The sequence below is a fragment of the Puma concolor genome, chromosome A1 (assembly GCF_028749965.1).
Source record: "Puma concolor isolate L17-30 chromosome A1, mPumCon1.1.hap2, whole genome shotgun sequence".
In the NCBI taxonomy this organism is placed as follows: domain Eukaryota; kingdom Metazoa; phylum Chordata; class Mammalia; order Carnivora; family Felidae; genus Puma; species Puma concolor.
In genome coordinates, this window is record NC_141667.1 from 162,858,679 (window position 1) to 162,878,897 (window position 20,219).

Genomic DNA, 20,219 nt, shown 5'->3' on the forward strand with positions numbered 1-20,219 from the left:
CAGAAGGCAAAGACAAATAAGCACATTCCAGATCCACGGACAAAAGGCCGGCGGGCACACGCAGAAGTTTTATTCTTTCGGTCGAGGCAGTCAGGGAAGATTCCTGAAGCAGGTACTGTTTAATTCAGGCCGTGAAAGATGAAGACAACAGGGACATTTTGGGATAGGAATCAGGGTAAGAAATGGAAGGAGGAAACACAGAAGGGCGGGAGATCAGCCATAGCACTCCAAGCACCACAACATTTCTGCTAGACCAGGTTCATCCTGTTGTCCAGAGGGATGGCTGGGTCACTGGAGACAGGACAGTTATTTCTGTTTGTCACTGTCCTACAGGTTGTACAACATTTAGCATCTCTGCCCCCTGGGCAGAGAATTTCAGTAGACCCCAAGAGTATGACACACCTGCCCAGGTGAGAAGCTCTAGAATCCAACTAAAACTTCGGGATCCCCCGGAGGGTGTCTTAAAACACCGATCCCTGCCGCATTCCCAGTAACTGGTTCAGCAGGGGTGGGATGGGGCCCGTGAATCTGCATTTCTAACAAGCTCCCAGGTGACGGTGACCCTGGTCCTTGGGGAGGTGTATGTATGATGCACAAAATAGAGACACAGAAAGTAATATTGGCATGAAAGTCCAGAACGGCATGCAGATTATAGGGAGAAAGCATCTCTGAAGACAAATGCCTCCCTACATTCCTACTATTCCATTCAAAACTTAGACTAGAAAGCAGCTGTGTGCTTCAGAAATTGTCTTAGGAGAAAACAAGACATATGTTGATCTCTTATCCCTTTGAAGCAGCATTCCATCTGCCAGCTGAGCAAGAATTCACATTCCTGATGAGAGAGAGAGAGAGAGAGAGAGAGAGAGAGCGCGAGCGGAGGAAGAGCAGAAAACCATACCAAGGGGTGGGGGGGGGGCTTCTCATTCTGGGCTGTAATGTGCACCGGCTAAGGACCGCACCTGCCTGTGCCCGTGATTACCCCCCCTAGCGTATAACCCCCTCCTGGGCACAAATATGCACTGAGAAGATACATGTGGGGAGTTCAAGAGTGAATGGGTGGAGGAGAGCTGGTAAAACATCAGAAACAGAGACGCAACAAGACAAAGGGTGAGCACTAGAGAAGTTTCCAACAGCCTTTCAGGCAACAGTGAGCAAAACGCAGGGTGGGGGTCGGGTCTGTGACTGAGACTCACTAGCGGGATCTGCAAGGGAGGCGTTCAAGGCCCACGATCGCTTCAGACAAAAAAATATATCAAAAGTAACTACTAGGTTTCAAACTGGAGTTTCTGGGGGAAAAAAATCACCCTATACTGACAAAGAGCGTGCAGGAGGACATTTCTGTAAAGAAAGGAGAGTGGGGGTATAGGAAACAGAGCCGCTTTAGGCACAGTTTCAGATGCCTGTGTGGTTTTTGGAGAAAAACACAAGAGGAAAGATTAGAGTCATGCCCGGACTTCGGAAAATTAAATTTAGAAATTACCCCAAGGCCATGAGAAAGACATTCGACATTTTTTACTCAAAAATCACACTGACAACTGTTCTGCATATAAGACCATGGAGATATTTTTTTTTTAATTTTTTAAATGTTTACTTATTTTTTTAGAGAGAGAGAGAGACAAACACAGAGTGAGTGGGGGAGGGGCAAAGAGAGAGGGAGACACAGAATCTGAAGCAGGCTCCAGGCCCTGAGCTGTCAGCACAGAGCCCGATGCAGGGCTTGAACTCACAGACCATGAGATCATGACCTGAGCCAAAGTTGGACGCTTAACCAACTGAGCCCCGCCAGGTGCCCCAAGACCATGGAGATTTTAATAAAATCACTGTCATTATGGAATGTCACATGAAATCCCTACACAAAGGTATAATATAGGCGACAACACCATCATCCACACATAATCTGGGACCTCGATGAAGCATAACTTCCCTCCTACAGTGAGGTTACAACATCAGGGGTGAACCCTCTCACTGCACATGGTGGGATCCAGTCCACGGCGGTGGGAGGGGGGTGTGTAATGAGAGTGTTAGGGGTCTTCCCAAAACTATGCCTTCTCCTCCCAGGTCGTCTTAGGAAAGTCCAATTCCCGATATGGACGTAACTGCTGGAAACACGAGAGACAGATCAAAAGTGCTTCAAGGTGTAGCAAAACAAGGGTAGTTTTGATTGTGCTCATAGCAGGAATTAGGCTCTCTCTCTACTTCCATGAGAAAACAAACAAAGAAGGCAGCAAGTCTAGACAGAGCCTGCATTCCAGAGGGCTGGCGAGGTTAACCCAGAGACCACACACTGACCTTGGGTGTTTCGGTAAATACTAGACACAGGACGCATTCAGTACGGTGAGAAGAGCTGTTGAGTTCGTTGCGCTGTAGAAACAATGTGTAGCTGTGTGGAGGTGTTTTATGTTAACTTGCAAAATGAAGATACAAAACATAACGTGCATGGCTGAGCGCCTACGCTGCCTTAGGTGCCGGGATCCAGGGGGAGAGGTGACATCCAGGTCCTGCCCCCCCGTGGAGCCCACTGCGAGGGCCAGATGCAGAGAAGCAAATGAGCCATGTCATACACCCAGTGACCCACACTGCAACAGGGACATCTCAGGGCACCCTGGGAGCCGACCTGGGGACACAGGACTGGCTTCTTCATGGAGGTGCCCCAGGCTCGAAGCTTCGAGGGAGATGGAGACCTAAGAGTGAATGGGAACCATCCGGGGGGAAAGGGCTGGGGGTGTGGACTGCTGTGTAACATTCCAGGAACAAGACAGTACGAGATGCTGGGACCCAGGATGAGGAGCCAGGCTGCGTGTGGGGTGGGGTGGAGGAAGGTCGTGCATCAAGGAATCACTCTGGAAAGATCAATACGACTGATGATTGGGAAAGGAGTCAGGAAACTAATATTATTAGTAAGAGTTCTGCATAGAGGAGACAAAATTTCTGTTTGTGCTTTGGAAAGACTGTAATGTTCAGCCTGTAAAGAATGAGCCAGGGGAAGACCAAACTGAAGGCAGGTGATTGGTTTATGGACAAAGGCACTTGTCCCTAAGTGGAGGTGACAGTGGCCACATCAGGCAGTGGGGATTTCCAAGAGTGGTGCATTTGTGGTAGGGTCCCCTCCCTAAGAAAAAAAAAAAAGGCAACCTGGCTGTATGTGTACGTGACATCCCTCACGACCTTCTAACGTGAGACCACCTAAGCGGACTGTGTGTTTGTGTGTTACCATATATGGGAGACAAAGAAGTAAAAATGTATAAAAAACTGTGCCATGTTCGGGGCTCAGTTCTTTGGGTACGAACCCAACTAAGCATCACCGGCAGGAATAAAGTTGCTTCCTGGAGAGAAAAGCCTCAGTGTCAGGACTCTGTGAGAATCCAGCTACACATTCAAAAATGCTTAGGAAGAGACCGCATCCCTGTCTGTATTCACTAAACACATGCTATGGTTACCTACTTCCTGCAAGCATTGTTCTAGAAGCTGTGAAGGGACAGCATTGAAGGAAACAAAGCTATTGCTCTTGTAGACCTGCATTCTCCTGGGAGATCACACACACACACACACACACACACCCGAATGAGGGACTGGCTGTACAGCGAGAAGTGCAATGAAAACAAGAATCCAGGGTGGATGGAGAGGGAGAGGGGGCTGGGGAGAAGCCGGCTCACCCAGGAGTCAGAGAAAGTGTCTCCGATCAGGTGACATTCCAGCAGAGAGCTCAGGAGGTGAATCTATGCCCTTGTAGGCTCTAGAGCCAAAGGTGCAAAGGCCCTGAGGCAGGAGCGGGTGTGGCATTAGTGAGGAAACATAAGAAGGCCAGAGAGGCTTAGGAAGAGTGTGCATGAAGTTGCGATCAGGAAATTGGCTGGAGTGAGGCAGGACAGAGGGCAGATGCCATGGTGTCTTCTTGCCCCCGGCAAGGACTCAGATGCCACGGTTGGTGAGCCCAGAAGCCACTGAAGATGTGGAGGCAGAGAGGGGGTGCTGTGGGAGGCTGTTGCCATAATCCAGGCAAGACATGGTGATGGCATATGGGACAGTGGCCACAGAAGCAGTTGGAGGTGGTCAGATTTGGAATCCCTCCAGAGGCAGAGGGAACAGAATGTGTGCCTGGATCAGACAGCGTGAGGGAGAGAGAGGGGGGAGTCAAGAAAGCGTCTAAGGCATTTGGTGTGAGCAACGGTGGCAGGGGGAATTCAGAGAGTGGGAAAGACACGCATCCAGTGTTGTTAGGGGTCGGGGTGGGGGGCCCGGAGTGTGCGGAGGGCAGGTGTGCACATCATGCTACAGGGAAGTCTGACGTCCAGGAAGAGGTCTCGGCTGGAAATAGACAGTGGGATTCAGGGCATCCACGTGGCCTGGAATGTCATTTCCTAGAGGGTGGAAGGTAGACAGAAGAGAGCCCTGAAGTTCAAAGTTTGAAGACTGAGAGTAGTTGCCCAGAAGACGGAGAAGCAGAGACCGGCAAGGCCGACAGGGAATCGAGGAGAGAAAGGTCCAGAAGCCAACTGAGCAGGAGACATGACCTGGGACGCCACCCAGAGGATGCTGCTTCCAGCTGACAGTGAGGGGGACGGGGAAATAAGTCCCAACTGGCACCGAGGAGGTCATGGGCAAGTGCCGGGAGAAATCCCGGCAGCGGTGTTTTCGTGGAAACAACAGACGACAGAGAACAGGACACAGAGTTCTTCTGGCCATGAAGGACCAGCGAATGAAGGGGAGGGGGCTTGGTTTAGTCTAGAGCTCTTTCCCTTTCCACTCTGGATAACGTGAAGCATTTTGCTTCCATGGAATGACCCTACGCAATGGACGATGATGGGGCAGCTGGAAGAATGGCAATCTTGAGAAGCCTGAGACAGAGGGGTCCAGCGGGCAAGTTTGACCTTGATGCCAACAGGATGCTTTACAAAACAGCCCTTATAAATTTCAATTTCCGGGGTGCCTGGGTGGATCAGTTGGTTGTGCGTCCCGCTTTGGCTCAGGTCATGATTTCATGGTCTGTGAGTTCGAGCCCCGCATTGGGCTCTGTGCTGACAGCTCAGAGCCTGGAACCTGCTTCAGATTCTGTGTCTCTCTCTCTGCCCCTCCTCTGCTCTCTCTCTCTCTCTCTCTCTCAAAAATAAAAAAAAAAACGTCAAAAAAATAAAAATAAAAATAAATAAATGTCAATTGCCTAGAAATTGTTTGTTGAAAACCCTCAGATAATCCCTGATGATCTATTCTGCTCTGTCCATTCCCGCACACACTAAATGACTTGTCTCATCTCATAAATGGCAAATCTACAATCTGCCTGCAGAACATTCTTCCTTTGGACTGTCACAGCTGCACTGTCAAAGGCAAATGCGATCTACAAACTGTTCTGGGGCTGCACTGGTACACCGAGCAGCAGTCCGGGCCTCCGACAGATTGTGCCTTTTTCCTCCAAAAATTACAAGTCTCTTTTTCTTCTTTTTTTCAGAGGCTGTTCTGAGCACAATGAATCAGAAAACTCTTGGTTTATGCCCGCAGCAGCAACACTGCCTGAAATTTGACAGGTCAGAGACCTTAGCTGCAATATTAATTTGGTGACCTAAAAAGTTTGTTTTTCAATGGAGTCAAAACTAGAGGGGCGCCTGGGTGGCTCAGTGGGTGAAGCATCCAGCTTCGGCTTAGGTCATGATCTCACAGTTCACGAGTTCGAGCCCCGCGTGGGGCTCTGTGCTGACAGCTCAGAACCTGGAGCCTGCTTCGGTTTCTGTGTCTCCCTCTCTCTCTGCCCCCCCCCCAACTTGCACTCTCTCTCTCTCTCTCTCTCTCTCTCTCTCTCTCTCTCTCAAAAATTAAAAAAAAAAACATTAAAAAAATAACTTAAGAATGTGCAGAGTTACAACGCACAGATTTCATATCCTGCCATTAATTCTCGCTCGACATTTACGTTTGAAGACAGCAGGTCCAAGAAGTAATACCGTTTGAGCAAGAAAGTGAGAGCAGTGAGAATACAAAACCAGGAGACAATATGTTATTGTGCCAGTATCCACCATCTGCCCCCCTACCCCGTGAAATATGAAAACTTACTAGGTTAAAAGTTTTCAATGTGTTTTTCCATCCGATGTTTCCCTCCCACACTTTTCCTGACATTCACATGAGAAAACGCGTAGCAAGTAAAGAATGAGACCTAAAAGACTAGTTTCTGCCTTCATATTCTTGCTGCCATGTTGCCATTCCTTTTGGAAAACCAGAAAGAGCCTTAAATCACTGTCCCAGGCAGGTTAGGGGCTGCGACGTCCACGTTGAGAGTATGAAGATTCATAACTGTCTAGAGTGCCCACCTACAACTGAACACACTTGGGTAAAACCAATCTTCTTTCTCTCCTCTCTCCTCTCCTTCTTTCTCTCCTCTCCTTCTTTCTCTCCTCTATTCCAAATGCCCAGCTCCCTGCACGGCACTGAAGGTCTCCAGAGACAGTGCCCAGCCTCCCCCAGCCCCAATCATATCCAAGTGCCTGCAGTTCTGGAACATTCCATCCTTCCAGGACCTCAGGCCTTTGGCCAACTTTAGCTTTGCCTCAGTGTCCTGACTCAGAAGAGCTGAGAGACGCCAGTCCCCTTCGCCTCATGCTCCCCCTTGACCCACCGCCCTCACCGTCCATGTTGCTTCTCCCATAGATGTTAAGTACTGTCGGCCTTTGTCTGCTGCAGCTGTGCCTCCTGCCAGGCCGCCGAGAGCAAGCTCTACTTCTCTCGGTGCTCCCCATCCCTAGCCCACTGTTGGGCACACTTGAAAACATGAGCCCTTAATTCTGAATGAATGAATTAATGGATGGACTCAACACCGATCCACTCATGTTGCCCCGCACTAGGTGCTATCAGAATCTATTTGGAAAAACTACAAGAAGCAAATATTCACCAACGATGGGGAGGCTATAGTCCATGAATACTAGTTTCAACAGGAAGCAAAATGTCCTGACTTTTCACATAGACTATCATACAATATCATTAGGGAAAGTATTTTGCTCTTTAGCTTATTAATTCCAAACATTTGTACCGACCGCCTGGAGAGTTTAGATTTCATGCGCATGATTATGACAGAGAACTCTCACAATGGCCTGCTATCTACCTAGTGACTGGGCTTGCCCAAGCCCCTCTGCCCAGGCCCCTGGACTCAGGCAGCCTCCTGTGGAAGCAAGCAGTAAGGGGCCAAACACCTTCCCTTAACAGCTCATTCCAAAAATAAGCTGTCCACGGGGAGACAAATGTCCCGCTAATGCACTCAGTCCTGCTGCATGCCAGCCCAACCTCCCGGCCCCCCTCCCCAATGTTCCTGCTGGTCCTGCTAAGGCCTCCCCAGAAAAGCAAAGCTTCTTCCGCCTTGATTTCGAGATGCTTACAGATCTAAGGTCAGCGTCCCCCCCCCCCCCCCATTGCAACAGGCTTCATATAAGCCTCCTGACAAATCCAGACTTGTTTCTATTGGTCAGGAGGCTCTGGGGCTTCACTGCCTGGCTTTCAATCCAGGTTTCCATCCGGGTCTACAATAACTAGCGATGCGGGCTGTGACGAGTCCCTTCACGGGTCTGAGTCTGTGCATAGGCCTGTTCTGGGATCACAGGGCCACGACGGGGAGGAAAGGAATGAAGACATTTTAAACCCTTAGAACAGTGCCTGAACCATGGGAAATACTCAATAAACCCAACTCGTATTAGTCCCCTGTGAACGCCTGTGACGGTGAATTATACACATTAACATACCTAAGCCACGGTGCCCAGCTCTCTGGCCAAACACGAGTCTAAATGTTGCTGTGAAGGTATTTTTTCAGATGTGACTTAACTCTTCAGTCAATTGACTCTGATTAAAGCACACGGCCCTCCACACTGCGGGTGGACCCCAACCCATCGGTGGAGGATCTCAAGAGCAAAGGTGGAGGTTTCCAAGAGAAAACGGAATTCTGCCTCGAGATGGCAACACAGAGCCCTGCCTGAGTCTCCAGCCTGCAGATTTCAAACATGAGACTGCGACCCCGACTTCCACTTGAATTCTCCGCCTCCCAGCCCACAGATTTCAGACTCGCCAGCCACCACAACCCTGGGGGCCAACCCTTTAAAATAAATCTTCCCCACCCCGTGTGTGTGTGTGTGTGTGTGTGTGTGTGTGTGTGTGTGTGTCTCCTATCGGTCCTATTTCTCTCCAGAACCTTGACCAACACAGACACCCTCTATGCTGGGAACAGGGGTAGGAATATCACAGCGTTTAATAGGGCAGGAAAAGAAAATACACTTTCTGATCGTACCTCTGCTCTGCCTTTTCGTTTTGCCCAGAACCCATTCTCCCCTTTTTGTCTATTTCTAGCCCTGAACATGGCGCACGGCAGATGGCAGGAGGTCAGTAAATATGAACTAAGTAATGGAATGGATGCTGAACAAGGAATGACTGTTTTCTTACATGGCAACCGTTCCAGTAGAAGATACAACCGTGGAACACCGTGGAAACCTCAAGGAATCATCACAGGCAACACAATGGAGAAAAAGATTAGTGCTGCCTGAGAATGTCAGAGAAAGTTCCCCCAGGGAGAAAGAGGTTCATGTGGAAGAAAAAGGTGCAAGAAGGTTCTAGGCAGAGGACAGAGCTTAAATAAAGACTCCAGGGACACAGCAGTGAGAAAGTACATTTCCCATGCTGGGAACTGCAGACCACGGACGCAGCAGAGTCCAGACAAATTTCTATCAATTCATTCTCTCCCCCCACCTATTTATTGCCTGGGATCAATGGAAAGTAGTTGGCCTGGGGCAAGAATAAGCAGCAGACGCAGAATAAAGAGGAAAGAGACAACTTTCCCCCCAATCACCAGAGAAGGAAAATGGCCTCAGCATAGGTAAAGAAGAGATTGATTCTCCTTCAAATGCTTTAGAAAATTCTGGAAGAGAGGTTCCAAACTGAGGATTTGGGACTAGATGCTTTCCCAGTGTCTTGTAACAACATAATTCAACTCTCCCCTTCTCCAGAGGCCTGGATATCAGGACCACGGGGCTGCAGAGGAGGTCAAGGGAATTGCATGGGCGAGTTGTAGGGGAGGAAGGGAGCAGGGCACTAGGGGCCTGGGGGCAGGCAGCACCAGGCTAGAAGAGGAGGGAGCGGGGCTTCGCAGTTCACCCAGAGCAGCCCTGCAGAATGAGTGGAAATGAATGGCAGAAGGACCTCCCTCCCATGGAGATAGACTCCTGGCCCTGAGCCCTACCTGCATGGCCCCACGCGGCTCTGGGCTGGCGCACCTGTATCCCAGAACCCAGCCACAGAGGGGCCACACTTGTCCTCAAACATCTGCTTAATGGCAACGTGTGTCCCAGAGGAAACAGAGTGTCAGACATCCCACCGACAATCAGAGTCAGAGGATGGAGGAAAAGGATGTCTGGTAACCGTGAACTTTCCATGGCTCGCAGGTGGCTCTCTGCTGGACAGAGCGCCCATATTCTCGTGCTGCTCTGTGAATGGCCTCCTTTCCGCACCTGACCGTCGGGTTGAAGCAACTGGCTCAAACAGTTCAGAGTCACAGAGCCACAGAGCTGGAAGAGTTCACACACAGGGACGCGGGACCAGCCCAGAGCCACCATCAGAGCTGCTATGGCAGGCAATCTGAGGCAGCACAGGGCAGCGCTGAATGCTAGGTTCACTCGCAGGTGGGTCTGAATCACCCCTCTGTCCCTGATTAGTGCCCTCATCCTGAGCAATTTGTTTAACCTCTTTAAATCCAAGTAGCTAATCCATAAAGCTGGACAGTATTTGCATATGCTTGCACTGATTCCAAGGGCCGCTATACAAAGTCCCACAAACGGGGCCAGGAAACAGGAACCTCTTGTCTCACGGTCCTGGAGGCTGCAGTCTGGAACCCAGGAGTCAGGAAGGCCTCCCTCCCTCGGAGGCCCTGAGGGAAACCCTTCCCTGCCTCTCTCCTCACTTCTCAGGGCCACCAGCTATCTGTGGAGTCTGACATCTGCCTTCATAGGTGGCCACCTTCCGTCTGTGTGTTTCTGTGCCCAAACTCCCTCCTTTCATAAGGGCACGAGCCCTTGCTGTAAGACCTACCCTCATCGAGTGTGACATCATCTTAGCCTCAGTGCATCTGTAAGACTCTAATGAGGTCACATTTGTAGTTTCTGGGCAGGCAGGAATTAAGGAGATCACTATTTCACCCAGCACAGTGCCTCACAGGGTTATTTTGAGGGTTAAATGAAACAATGCATTTAAAGTATTCGGGGCACCTGGGTGGCTCAGTCGGTTAAGCATCTGATTTCGGCTCAGGTCACGATCTCAAGGTTCGTGAGTTCGAGCCCCTCATAGGGCTCTGTGTTGACAGCTCAGAGCCTGGAGCCTGCTTTGGATTCTGTGTGTGTCTCTCTCTCTTCCCTTCTCCCCGCTCTGCCTCAAAAATTAAAAAAAAAGTTAATAAAGTATTGAGACAGATGATGGTCACATATTATGCTCTCTATATAAAACTCTATACACATATAATACATGTATGCATATATAAAAACACACATTATATGTAATATTTCATATAAAAACATGCATTGCCCCAGCAGAAAAGGATGATGAAGACAATGCTCAGCTTAATAATGTGGATTTTTCCCTTTCTATCCATTTCCGAAGGTACTATCCATCTGCTGTTTCTCATTAATTCATGTTTACAACCATGCCCTGAGCTTATCTGTCTATCTTGCCTTTTTTTCTATTTCATTAGAATTTATAATACGGTTGCCCAAAACCTTCCTAACGCTACGCTTTTATTCCTGTACATTAACACCCGCTGCCATTGTCTTTGAACCCCACGCCAGTCAGGGTCATTACCAGCCACTCGTGACTGTTGCAACACTATCTCCTAATGCTCTTCTGAGCCCTAACAGTGGCCAACACACTGACTGTGCATGTAATAAGACATGACAGATGTCACCTGAAGTCCTCTGCGTGAGTTACCTAACTAATCCTCACAGCCACTTCTGAGAGGTTCGCTCTGCCTCTCAACCTTATTTTCAGGGCACAGAAAATGCCCTGGCCAGGCTCACACAGCTCATCGTGTCAGGGGAGGAAATGACCCGCCCTCCCGACTGCAGGGTTAGGATCACTGATGCTAATCCCCGATGATGCTTCCCTCAAGATGCTCTCCGTCAGACACCTGCCTTTCTCTGCCTCTGTCCCTGCATTCCAGCTGTTTTTTGCAGCCAAAGCGTCCTTCTCTCCCCTTCTACCAAATGAAAATCTTCCCACAGAGCAGTTTCAGATTCATCTCATCCGAACCTCACCCCAGTGAATGCCCTCTGTGATTCCTTTTAAAGAGATCAATTTCAGTTTGTTTGTTAAAGGACAGTGTATCTTTCCATTAAGATTAGAAAAGCCTATGCAGCATGCTTCTTCCTCTCTTTTTTTTCCCCCAATTATTTTCACAGTACCTGGTAAAGTTACGGCTACAAAGCAGGCAGTTAAAATAATTAATACTTGTCAGGAATATGAATTCGGTGTTGGCGAAATACTAAGCTACTCATTAAATTCATACGGAATCCCTCAGATTTTAACTGCACTTAATTTCCAGCTCTTTATGATTCTATAACTCGTTCTGAAATGGGTCCCTTTAATTACCTAGCCACTATTACCTATTAATTGGAAGCATCATAGTCCAGTGAAGATCACTCTGGAAAATTCTCTGTGAAACTCGCAAATGCCCTGGGCTTCTGGATTCAGCATGTCCACAAGCAATATTCATTTAGCCTTCCAGATTTCTGATGTGAACATATGCCTGGAGCCAAAAAACGCATCCTTTTACTTAAATTCTAGAAGTGGTCCCTTGGTTCCTGTGTCTGCCCCACGTAATATCTTACCTGAGCTACCTCTTCCAAAATGCTGGCCCTCCTCTGCCAAATGAGAAGAACAGGTTCATTCATAGTTTCTGTTCCCAAATCACTGAGAAATCAACAAGATGAAAATGGTTCTAATAAAGCTGTCATTTCTCTCCCTCCGCCCACATGTGGTACCATTCTAGATCATGGAAGGTAGAGACAGCAGTATACTGCTCATCTTTTCGCTGAGAATGTTCCTTTCCCCAACCTCTTCCTTAAAGACGGGATGATGCTTTATATTTCCAATCCCAAGTATCCAATACATAAGACATTCGTATTGGCTGAATCCCACCCTTTCGGGGAGGGTCTAATCTACATTCAGTGCCAAGTATATACTCCTAATTTTGAGTTCTAGAAGTACGTATTCTTGTAGAGTAGTTAACACACATCACACTCAATTATGTTCATAGTAAATGCATATAGCGGACCAGGATTGGATATCTGTTGGGTGGCTCTGACCCCACTCTAAAGGTGGAAGAGTCTTGGTTTCAATTTCTCTAGGGGTTAAATTAAATCCATTTATTGGCTGTCACATTTTCTCATTGCCTACTTGTGCAGCTGGATATGGGGAGGTTAGGGAGACAGAATGAGGCTGCATTCCGTAGAAATCCAAAGCCACCACTGGGAACCAGGGCCATGGCAGAAGGGTCATCTTCACATAGATAGGATGGTAGCAGCAAAATATTATCATTGGCTCCTTTTACATTTATACTCTAGACATTAAAATATAAATAGAAAATAAATTTTAAAAAATAAATAAATTTATGTAGTAATCACCTGCTTTATCATTTTAACCTCTGCATCAGTCCTAGCAAATACAAGGAGAGGGCTCATCTAAGTACCCACCAGTGCTAAGTCAAAGGGAAGCCTCATTTCAAGTTTCATGTGTGAAACACTTAAGAAATATGTGAAGTTTATTCTCTGACCCAAGACTATACACTGGGGGTATGGGTGGGAAGGGGAGAGAAAACTTGGTCCTAATGATTTACTTATAAATGTCTAAGTAAGCTGTCCACCCATCAATAGATAATTCAATCGTGAGTATGTATCTGCTACATTCTAGGTAGCATACATTCTAGGTATATTCTTAGAGGGCTCTGGATAATATGCAAGCAGATAATACTTCTGTGAATAATTCAGGGGTAGTACAGGCATCAGTGTTTTACAAATTTGTATGTAAATCAACACAACTTTGGGGAGCTTGAGTGGCTCAGTCGCTTGAGTGTTCAGCTCTTGGTTTCTGCTCAGGTCATGATCTCATGGTTCGTGAGTTTAAGCCCCATGTCAGGCTCTGTGCTGACAGTGCAGAGCCTGCTTGGGATTCTCTCTCTCTCTCTCTCTCTCTCTCTCTCTCTCTCTCTCTCTCTCCCCCTCTCTCTGCCACTCTCCCTCCCATGTTCCCCTCCCAGTCTCTCTCTCTCTCTCTCTCTCTCTTAAAATAAATAAATTTTTAAAAATCAACACAACTTCAAGATTTTGGGGCCAGAAGCGAATGAAGGTGACATTAACTGAAGTAGAGAATAGAAGAAGAAATTTTGGTTTGGGAGGAGATAGGGAAGGATATTCAAAGGTGAAGGTGCCAAGTAAGGAATGTAAGGATCTGGAGCTCAGCAGAAAGGTCTGAATGCAGATTTGGGAATCACTGGAGTGGGGGACAGGGAATGAAATGAGAAAAGGTAACGCCTTCTAGGAAAAACAAGTGGAAAGAGGAGAGAGTTACAGTCAGAGCATTACACCACGGCCCTTAACCTCAGCCCTCCATGGAAAATGGGGCCAGCATCTGAGGGGTAAGAGAAGGAAACAGAGTTTCACATTGTTATAATTTGATTCTTCCTAAGAGTCAACTTCTGATCTAAGTGAAGCTGGACATTACAAATCTGCAACTACACTTCCAAGTTCTCTTGTGGCTGGAATAAAAAGGACTCTCAGAAAATATCTGGCATATAAGTTAATAAGTCTTCTTAAACTGTAACCAAAAAGGGGGGCATGGGGAAGGGTCTGAGCAGAAAAGGAGGGAAAACATCACAGCATAAAGAATGTCTATCCCCATCCCTGTCCATTCCTTTGACAGTGAGGAGAATTCAACTAGACAAGAGGAAGAAAGGATTCCAAATGGCAGTGGAGGCAAACCCACTTGTGTGGTTGATAGTTTAGTTCACTTACCATCCAAGGCCAACCTGAGAGGTGATGTGTTAAATGTTCTCACCACCAAAGAAGAAACCATTTAATTTTTTTTTTTAAATAAAGGGACTGGTGGAAATTTGGGAAAGTGGTAAGTTTATGACCATTCTGGTGATGCCTTCACAAGTGTATACTTCTCTCCAAACTCATCAAGTTGTACACACTAAATGTATACAGCTGTTTGTATGCCAATTATACCTCAGCAAAGTTGTTAAACAGACAAAACAACAACAAAAAGAAGCCGACTTGAAAGACAGGATGCTATTGTGGACAAAAAGATGATTTTTTAACTCAGGTAGACCTGAGAGAGCAATTATTTCTTGTAAGGCTCAATATCTGCACTCATACCACAGGAAGAAAATCCAACCTACTGCATATGTTCATCAGGACAGTGAAGTGACAAAAGTCATTTAAATTATAGACATGCACAGAGTAAGCCTGCAAAGTGCTAGATACTAAAAGCATAATAAAGTCACTCCATTGCATTTATTCTGCATTTAGTAATAACATATTGTGGATTAGTTAGTAAAAGCTGACTGATATTTGGGAGGAGAAATTCTAACAGAGGAACTGCATTCCATTTACATTTTCTCTACGTAGACACTTCCTCTCTGTGTCCTTAGCTCTCCCACTCTGTCTTTCTCTTTGTGTCTCCCTCTCCCTCTCTCTTTTCCTTTTGCATGGTATATGTCAAATAAAGTGAATTGAAAGCCCTAAAACAAAATGTAGAACATTTTTTTTAGATGGAAAAGAATGTCGAACACATTTTACATTGATGTAGTACATTAAATTGACAAATTAACACTGAAGTATCACCAACTCTCAGAAGAGAACAGTAAAGCATTGAAGATACTAAATTTGAAATTACAAAAATGCAACATTTAGAAAATAAAACAAAAATTCTGAATTGCTTCTCAATGATATAATACAAACCTTAGCATGAACAATATGTTGTCCTTTGAAAAAGTATATTTGATTCTTTACACTCAGCCTTGGAATTATGATAGAAAATGTATTTGTTTACACAAAGGTAGAACTATAAAGTTTGAAATAATAATTTAAATGGAAAAAGTTGGTTCTCATGGCAATATTTTTATGTCTCAATTTCATAAACATGTACATTTCACTATTTGAGTAGTTTCAAGATAATTGAAAATATGACTACCATAATTGAATAAATACTTTTTCCTGACTACCCTTCTAGAAGTACAACATATGCTAGAGAGATTATACTGCCTCTAAAGAAATTGCTTACCTTTTTCAATGCAATTAAATTTTTTAATTTGCGGAAATTAATACTTTTCCTGTGAAACTGTGAAGTCCATTGGTACTCATATGGGAGTTTCCAAGGTACATGAGAGACTCAAAAAAAAGTACTATTTCATTTGTTCATACTTAGGCCAGGTCCAAGGATAGAATTAGTATGTCATCTGCGATAGACTGAGTTTTTGTGCCCCCCCCCCACCCCGCAAAGTCATATATGAAAGCCCTAAAACTCAGTGTGATGATATCAGGAGTTGGGGCCTTTGGGAGGAAAATTAGGGCTAGATGAAACCATGAGGTGTAGCCTCCATGATGGGATTAGTGCCTTTACAAGAAGAGGAAAAGACCAGAGCTACCTGTCTCCACCACCTGAGGATACAACGAGTAGGCGGCCATGTACCAGGAGGTGGCCAGGAATACCGCTCTCACTGATGATACCCCCTCCCGTTCTGGCTTCCTAGATGCACCCCTAACTCTTCTAAGAACACATCATTCTCCTAGTTGTTTGGGCCAGGACAAACTTGCTGTTATCCTGGAGTCTGTTACTCCCTGTGGCAGGTAGGACTTGTGTTCCATAATTTTGCCTTCGGTGCTATGCCTGTGAATATGGTATAGTATCTGGGGAAAGGAATTAAGGCAGCTAATGAGCTGAGCTTAAAACAGGGAGATTATTCTAGATGATCCAAGTGAGCCCATGGCCCTGAAAACACATGCACCTTGGAAGTGGAAGAAGGCGGCAAAAGATTCAGCCAGAGAGACGCAAGGACAGAAAAAGAAACAGGAGAAATTCCAAGCAGGAGACGGACACTTCAGCGCCCCTTCCCGACTCTGAAGATGGAGGAGGGGCTATGACTGATGGAACACGATGGCCCCTGGAGACTGGGAAAGTCAAGGAAAGCGATCCTCCCTTGAAACCTCCACAGAAAGCACTGCGGCCTGATGACACCTGGATTTCAGCCCAGTGGGACCGGTCCTGGATTTCTGACCCTTGGAACTATAAGATGAGGCATTCACACCCTCTTCAACCACGTACTAAAGCAGTGGTCATTCGTTATGGCAGCAGTGTGAACTGATACACTCCGCATCAGCATTTCCTGTCCGCTCTACCCTGAAAGTACATCCCCAATGGACCATTTCTCAGCACACCCTCGCTCCACTTTGGTCCAAGCCACCCATTCGTGCCCAGCTCACTGACAAAGGCTCTAAACCGATTTCTCTGCTTCTCCCTCACGATTCCTCATTAAAGTCAGAGTGCAGCAGCCAGGTTGATTCTGTTAATTCCTATGTGCTACCAGGTCTCTCTTCTGCTCAAGACCCCCCAGTGGCTTCAGAACTCACTGAGCGCAAAAGCCAAAATGCTTTCCCTGACCCTTGTAGTCCCTACCTGCTGGCTTCTTGCTTTCCATCGTCTTCATTTATTTTTCTGTTCCCACCACACTGGTTCCCACCACCCCCCGCCCCGCCCCAGGCTGGGATGCTCCCCCTCATGGCTCTGCACTCACACGAAATGCTCCTCCTCAGATATCCATATGCCCAACTCCCCACCTCCTTCTGGTCTTCCTCCCTCCATATTCCTCGTTGTCCACCATATTGTGTATCTAACTCTACCTCATTATTTATGGTCACACACACTAGACAGTTGGGCATCCCAGAGCCAGATTTTGTCTGCTTCCTTTGCAGTTGCCTGCTGCATAATAAAGACTCAATAAATATTTGATAAATTAATACACTTTTCCTATGAAATACAGCTCCTGAGTTAGTTCTTTGGTTCCTATCCTCACTGCTACTAGCCGAACCCAGCTCACTCTAACACTGACTTGCCATCCCTGGATTCTCAGTCGGTGTCTTTACCCATACTTCTTACCCTTACCCTTCAATCCATCCTACAGGTAAACACCCCTGATTAATATTTGCTAAACGCTATTTGCAGCATGTGAGTTTTCTTCTTTGGAACATACAGTGGCTCCCATTGTGTTCTGCTTCAGGGTGTGAAGTATCCACAATAATCCTATCTCCTGGAAACGAGTTTAGCAGCCGCCCTCTTCACCCCTGCCCCTTTCTGACAAATCTCCATGCCTAGAACTCACGCTGGCAGCTGTTGGCCACACTGCCCAAGTGTGGTTTCAGCTTTCCTTCCTTCAGAGCCCTCGAAAAAACACCTTCTACCACCAACCACTCCCATTCTACCAGACTTCATTTCTACTGATCGTTTTCTACTTTATTACGAGGACTTTTCCCCTCTCTACTGAGATTAGGGGTTTTCTAAAGACAGGATTCATATCTCTTCCTGTTCTTGACCACCCAAGTGACATGCCTACCTCAGCATTAATTCAGATTTTATGTCTTCAATGTCTTCCCCTAATATTATATCTTATAATAAGTGTTACATATTATACATATATTAAATAGTTCCTCTTGTTCTCTGGGTTTATTATTTTACCATTCTTAAGTTTTTTAACCCAAACTGAGGCATTATTTGCCCTGTTGATACTTTACACAAGAGACTTTATAACTTTGCCAAGAAACTTTGTGGTTGCATTCCTTTTAAATCAATATAGGGCTTATGTCTACCTGCATTCTAATTTAGACCTGTTCCAACAACCACTGCTTGGTGAACTTGAACAAACTGCTTCAATTTTTCACTCAACAGCACCGGAAGGTACCAGCACCAGCAGAAGGGCCCAGTGAACCTGGCTGAGAGCGCCAATGCCCCTCGAGGTGCTTCCAGCTCCACAGAGAAGATGGCTGTTACATGAAGAGCTATAAGTGAAATATGAATAACAAAAAAGGAGCTACCTCCTACTCCTCTGGTATTCCTACCCATGAAGGAGACAATAACGAATTTTGCAGCACAATCTCATCCTCAAAGGAAACAATTTCATTGGGGGGAAGAAAAAGGTTCATTAAAAATTGGGGAAATCACATACTTTCCAGGTAGGCAGTTCTTTAAAAAAATATATATACAATAATTTCACCAAAAGTTTGCATTTTGTTCATTTTACTAAGAGACTTGGAGGTCTTAACTGTGTTCATTAGAAAGAGGATTTTCCCTGGACGATTTCAGACCTTCAGTAAAAAGCCCCAAATATTTAGAAGAAATGTTACCCTTCATCTCCCCACCAGGAAACCCACACCGGAAAACGTATGTGCCCTGTACCTTCTTTGTCATCGTGGTGGATAATTGCATCCTGTATCATGTCAGCGAGGTTAAAATGAACTTTTTGATTCTTCCCATGCTTCAGCTTTTTCAGGAACCCTTCCTGCTTCTGAAAAGCCTTCTCTCTTTCATAGTAGGCTTTGATCTGCTCACAGCGCATGCGTTTCACCAGCCGCTGCCGTTGGCCGAGGGGAAGGGACTCCAGCAGGCACTGGTCAATTTCCATCTCATGGGTTCGAAACACGTTACATAGCTGAAAGCAACCTACGAGACACACGGTGAGAAAGTCAGTGGACCCACTGTCACGACAATACAGCAGCACCACAGAGCACGCTTGACTTCCCATTACCCACCCCAGAGGTCAGAAACTCACTCACTCCCCTTTGTGCTTGGCACGCAAGCACACAGGCCAGCTTACAGACCAGGGGAGGAGCGAAGTGAACTGGTGTCACACTCAACATTGCATGGTATAAAACAAATAAGAAAATTAGAGACAGATGTGTGGCTTTGCACAACGCAATTACTGGCAAACCATCCTTACTGTTTTTGTAAAGGCCTAAAAGTTTTACCGATGCATTAAAGCCCCTTCGTTGAATAATGCCAACTAAACTGTGTGTGAAATTCTGGCAGAGAGCCATTCCCAGTCTTTGAGCACAGCCTAATAACACTGGTTTTGTATATCCCGATGACTCTGTGTATCTAATGGAATAGAACCTATGTAGCCTAGCAACTGTTCATGTGACACCCTGGATATTTTCCACCAACATATTGCTAAACACTTTTCTTAGTGATTGGTAATATCCCTTTCTAAGAGACCTAATAATGGGTAAGCAATGAAACAGATTTTTCTCTTGGCAATTCAAAATCGTGGATAGAACTGTTGCCGTTGTGGTCTCTGTCTTATTAACATAGTGATTAACAAAGTGAGCTCTCCATCTTGAAGCTGAAAACCTTCCCTTTCTTTCGCTAGGATATTCCTTATTAATGCCACTCAAAACACCTGTAACGGAATCGTACAGGCCCGTATGTTTACCACTAGAATAAATGTTACTCTTGGCAGGAAATTAACACTGAAAATTCTAGAATGTAATGCACAGGCTCAGATAAGCGTTGCATGTTCTTCCATTCAGATATCTATGATCTTAAGTCTCAAGCAAGTAAAAGTAGCGATGCGTGCCCCAAAGTGTGGTTGATCATATACTATATCTGGAAAGATCACTCAGAAAGGGGTCTGTTTCTTCGTCTTTGGAGATGTGCCCAATTCCTCTGAAAGGGCACCAAGTTGTGACAGTGCAAATTCCATTTCTGTCTCGCTTGAGGCTTTGCAAAGTGTCATTCTCACAACCGCCAGGCAAGACCATCTCTCTTCTGCAAGTAAGGAAAACGAAGTTGAGCGAGGCTGTGATTTGTCCAAGACCAAAAAGAGGACTCTGTGACAGCCACAAATGTTCCATAAAGGCTCAAGAAAAGGACAGAATAAGAGCCGGGGATTCCCGACAGCCAGATACTTAACATCCATAAGGGGGACAGGGGAGAGGCAGAGTTGGGAAATTTTGTTTTGGTCGTTTTTTAGCATTTGACAACATTTTAGAATCGTATTAATTTCATAGACATCTCCATCTTTGTGAGTATTTGTAAGTGTGGTGTTGGAAAAAACACTATACATAAAGCATTCCCTTTCCAGTGACCTAACCACAGAGAGACAGCAGCAGTTCTGAAATAATGACAAATCACTCTGAAGTCTGTGTGATAAAAGCCAGGATCACCGTCAC

At 46.0% G+C, this 20,219-nt stretch overlaps 1 protein-coding gene across 2 annotated transcripts in view; it reads right to left on the bottom strand.

The window, feature by feature from the left end:
- Positions 1 to 20,219, bottom strand: part of MYO16 (myosin XVI) — a 620,603-nt gene that overhangs the window by 450,421 nt on the left and 149,963 nt on the right. For both annotated transcript variants that reach the window (XM_086708430.1, XM_086708429.1), the window contains exon 2: positions 18,448 to 18,711. In XM_086708430.1, the coding sequence (XP_086564556.1) occupies positions 18,448 to 18,673 (226 nt within the window). In that variant the 5' untranslated portion in view covers positions 18,674 to 18,711. The remainder of the gene's footprint in view (positions 1 to 18,447; positions 18,712 to 20,219) is intronic.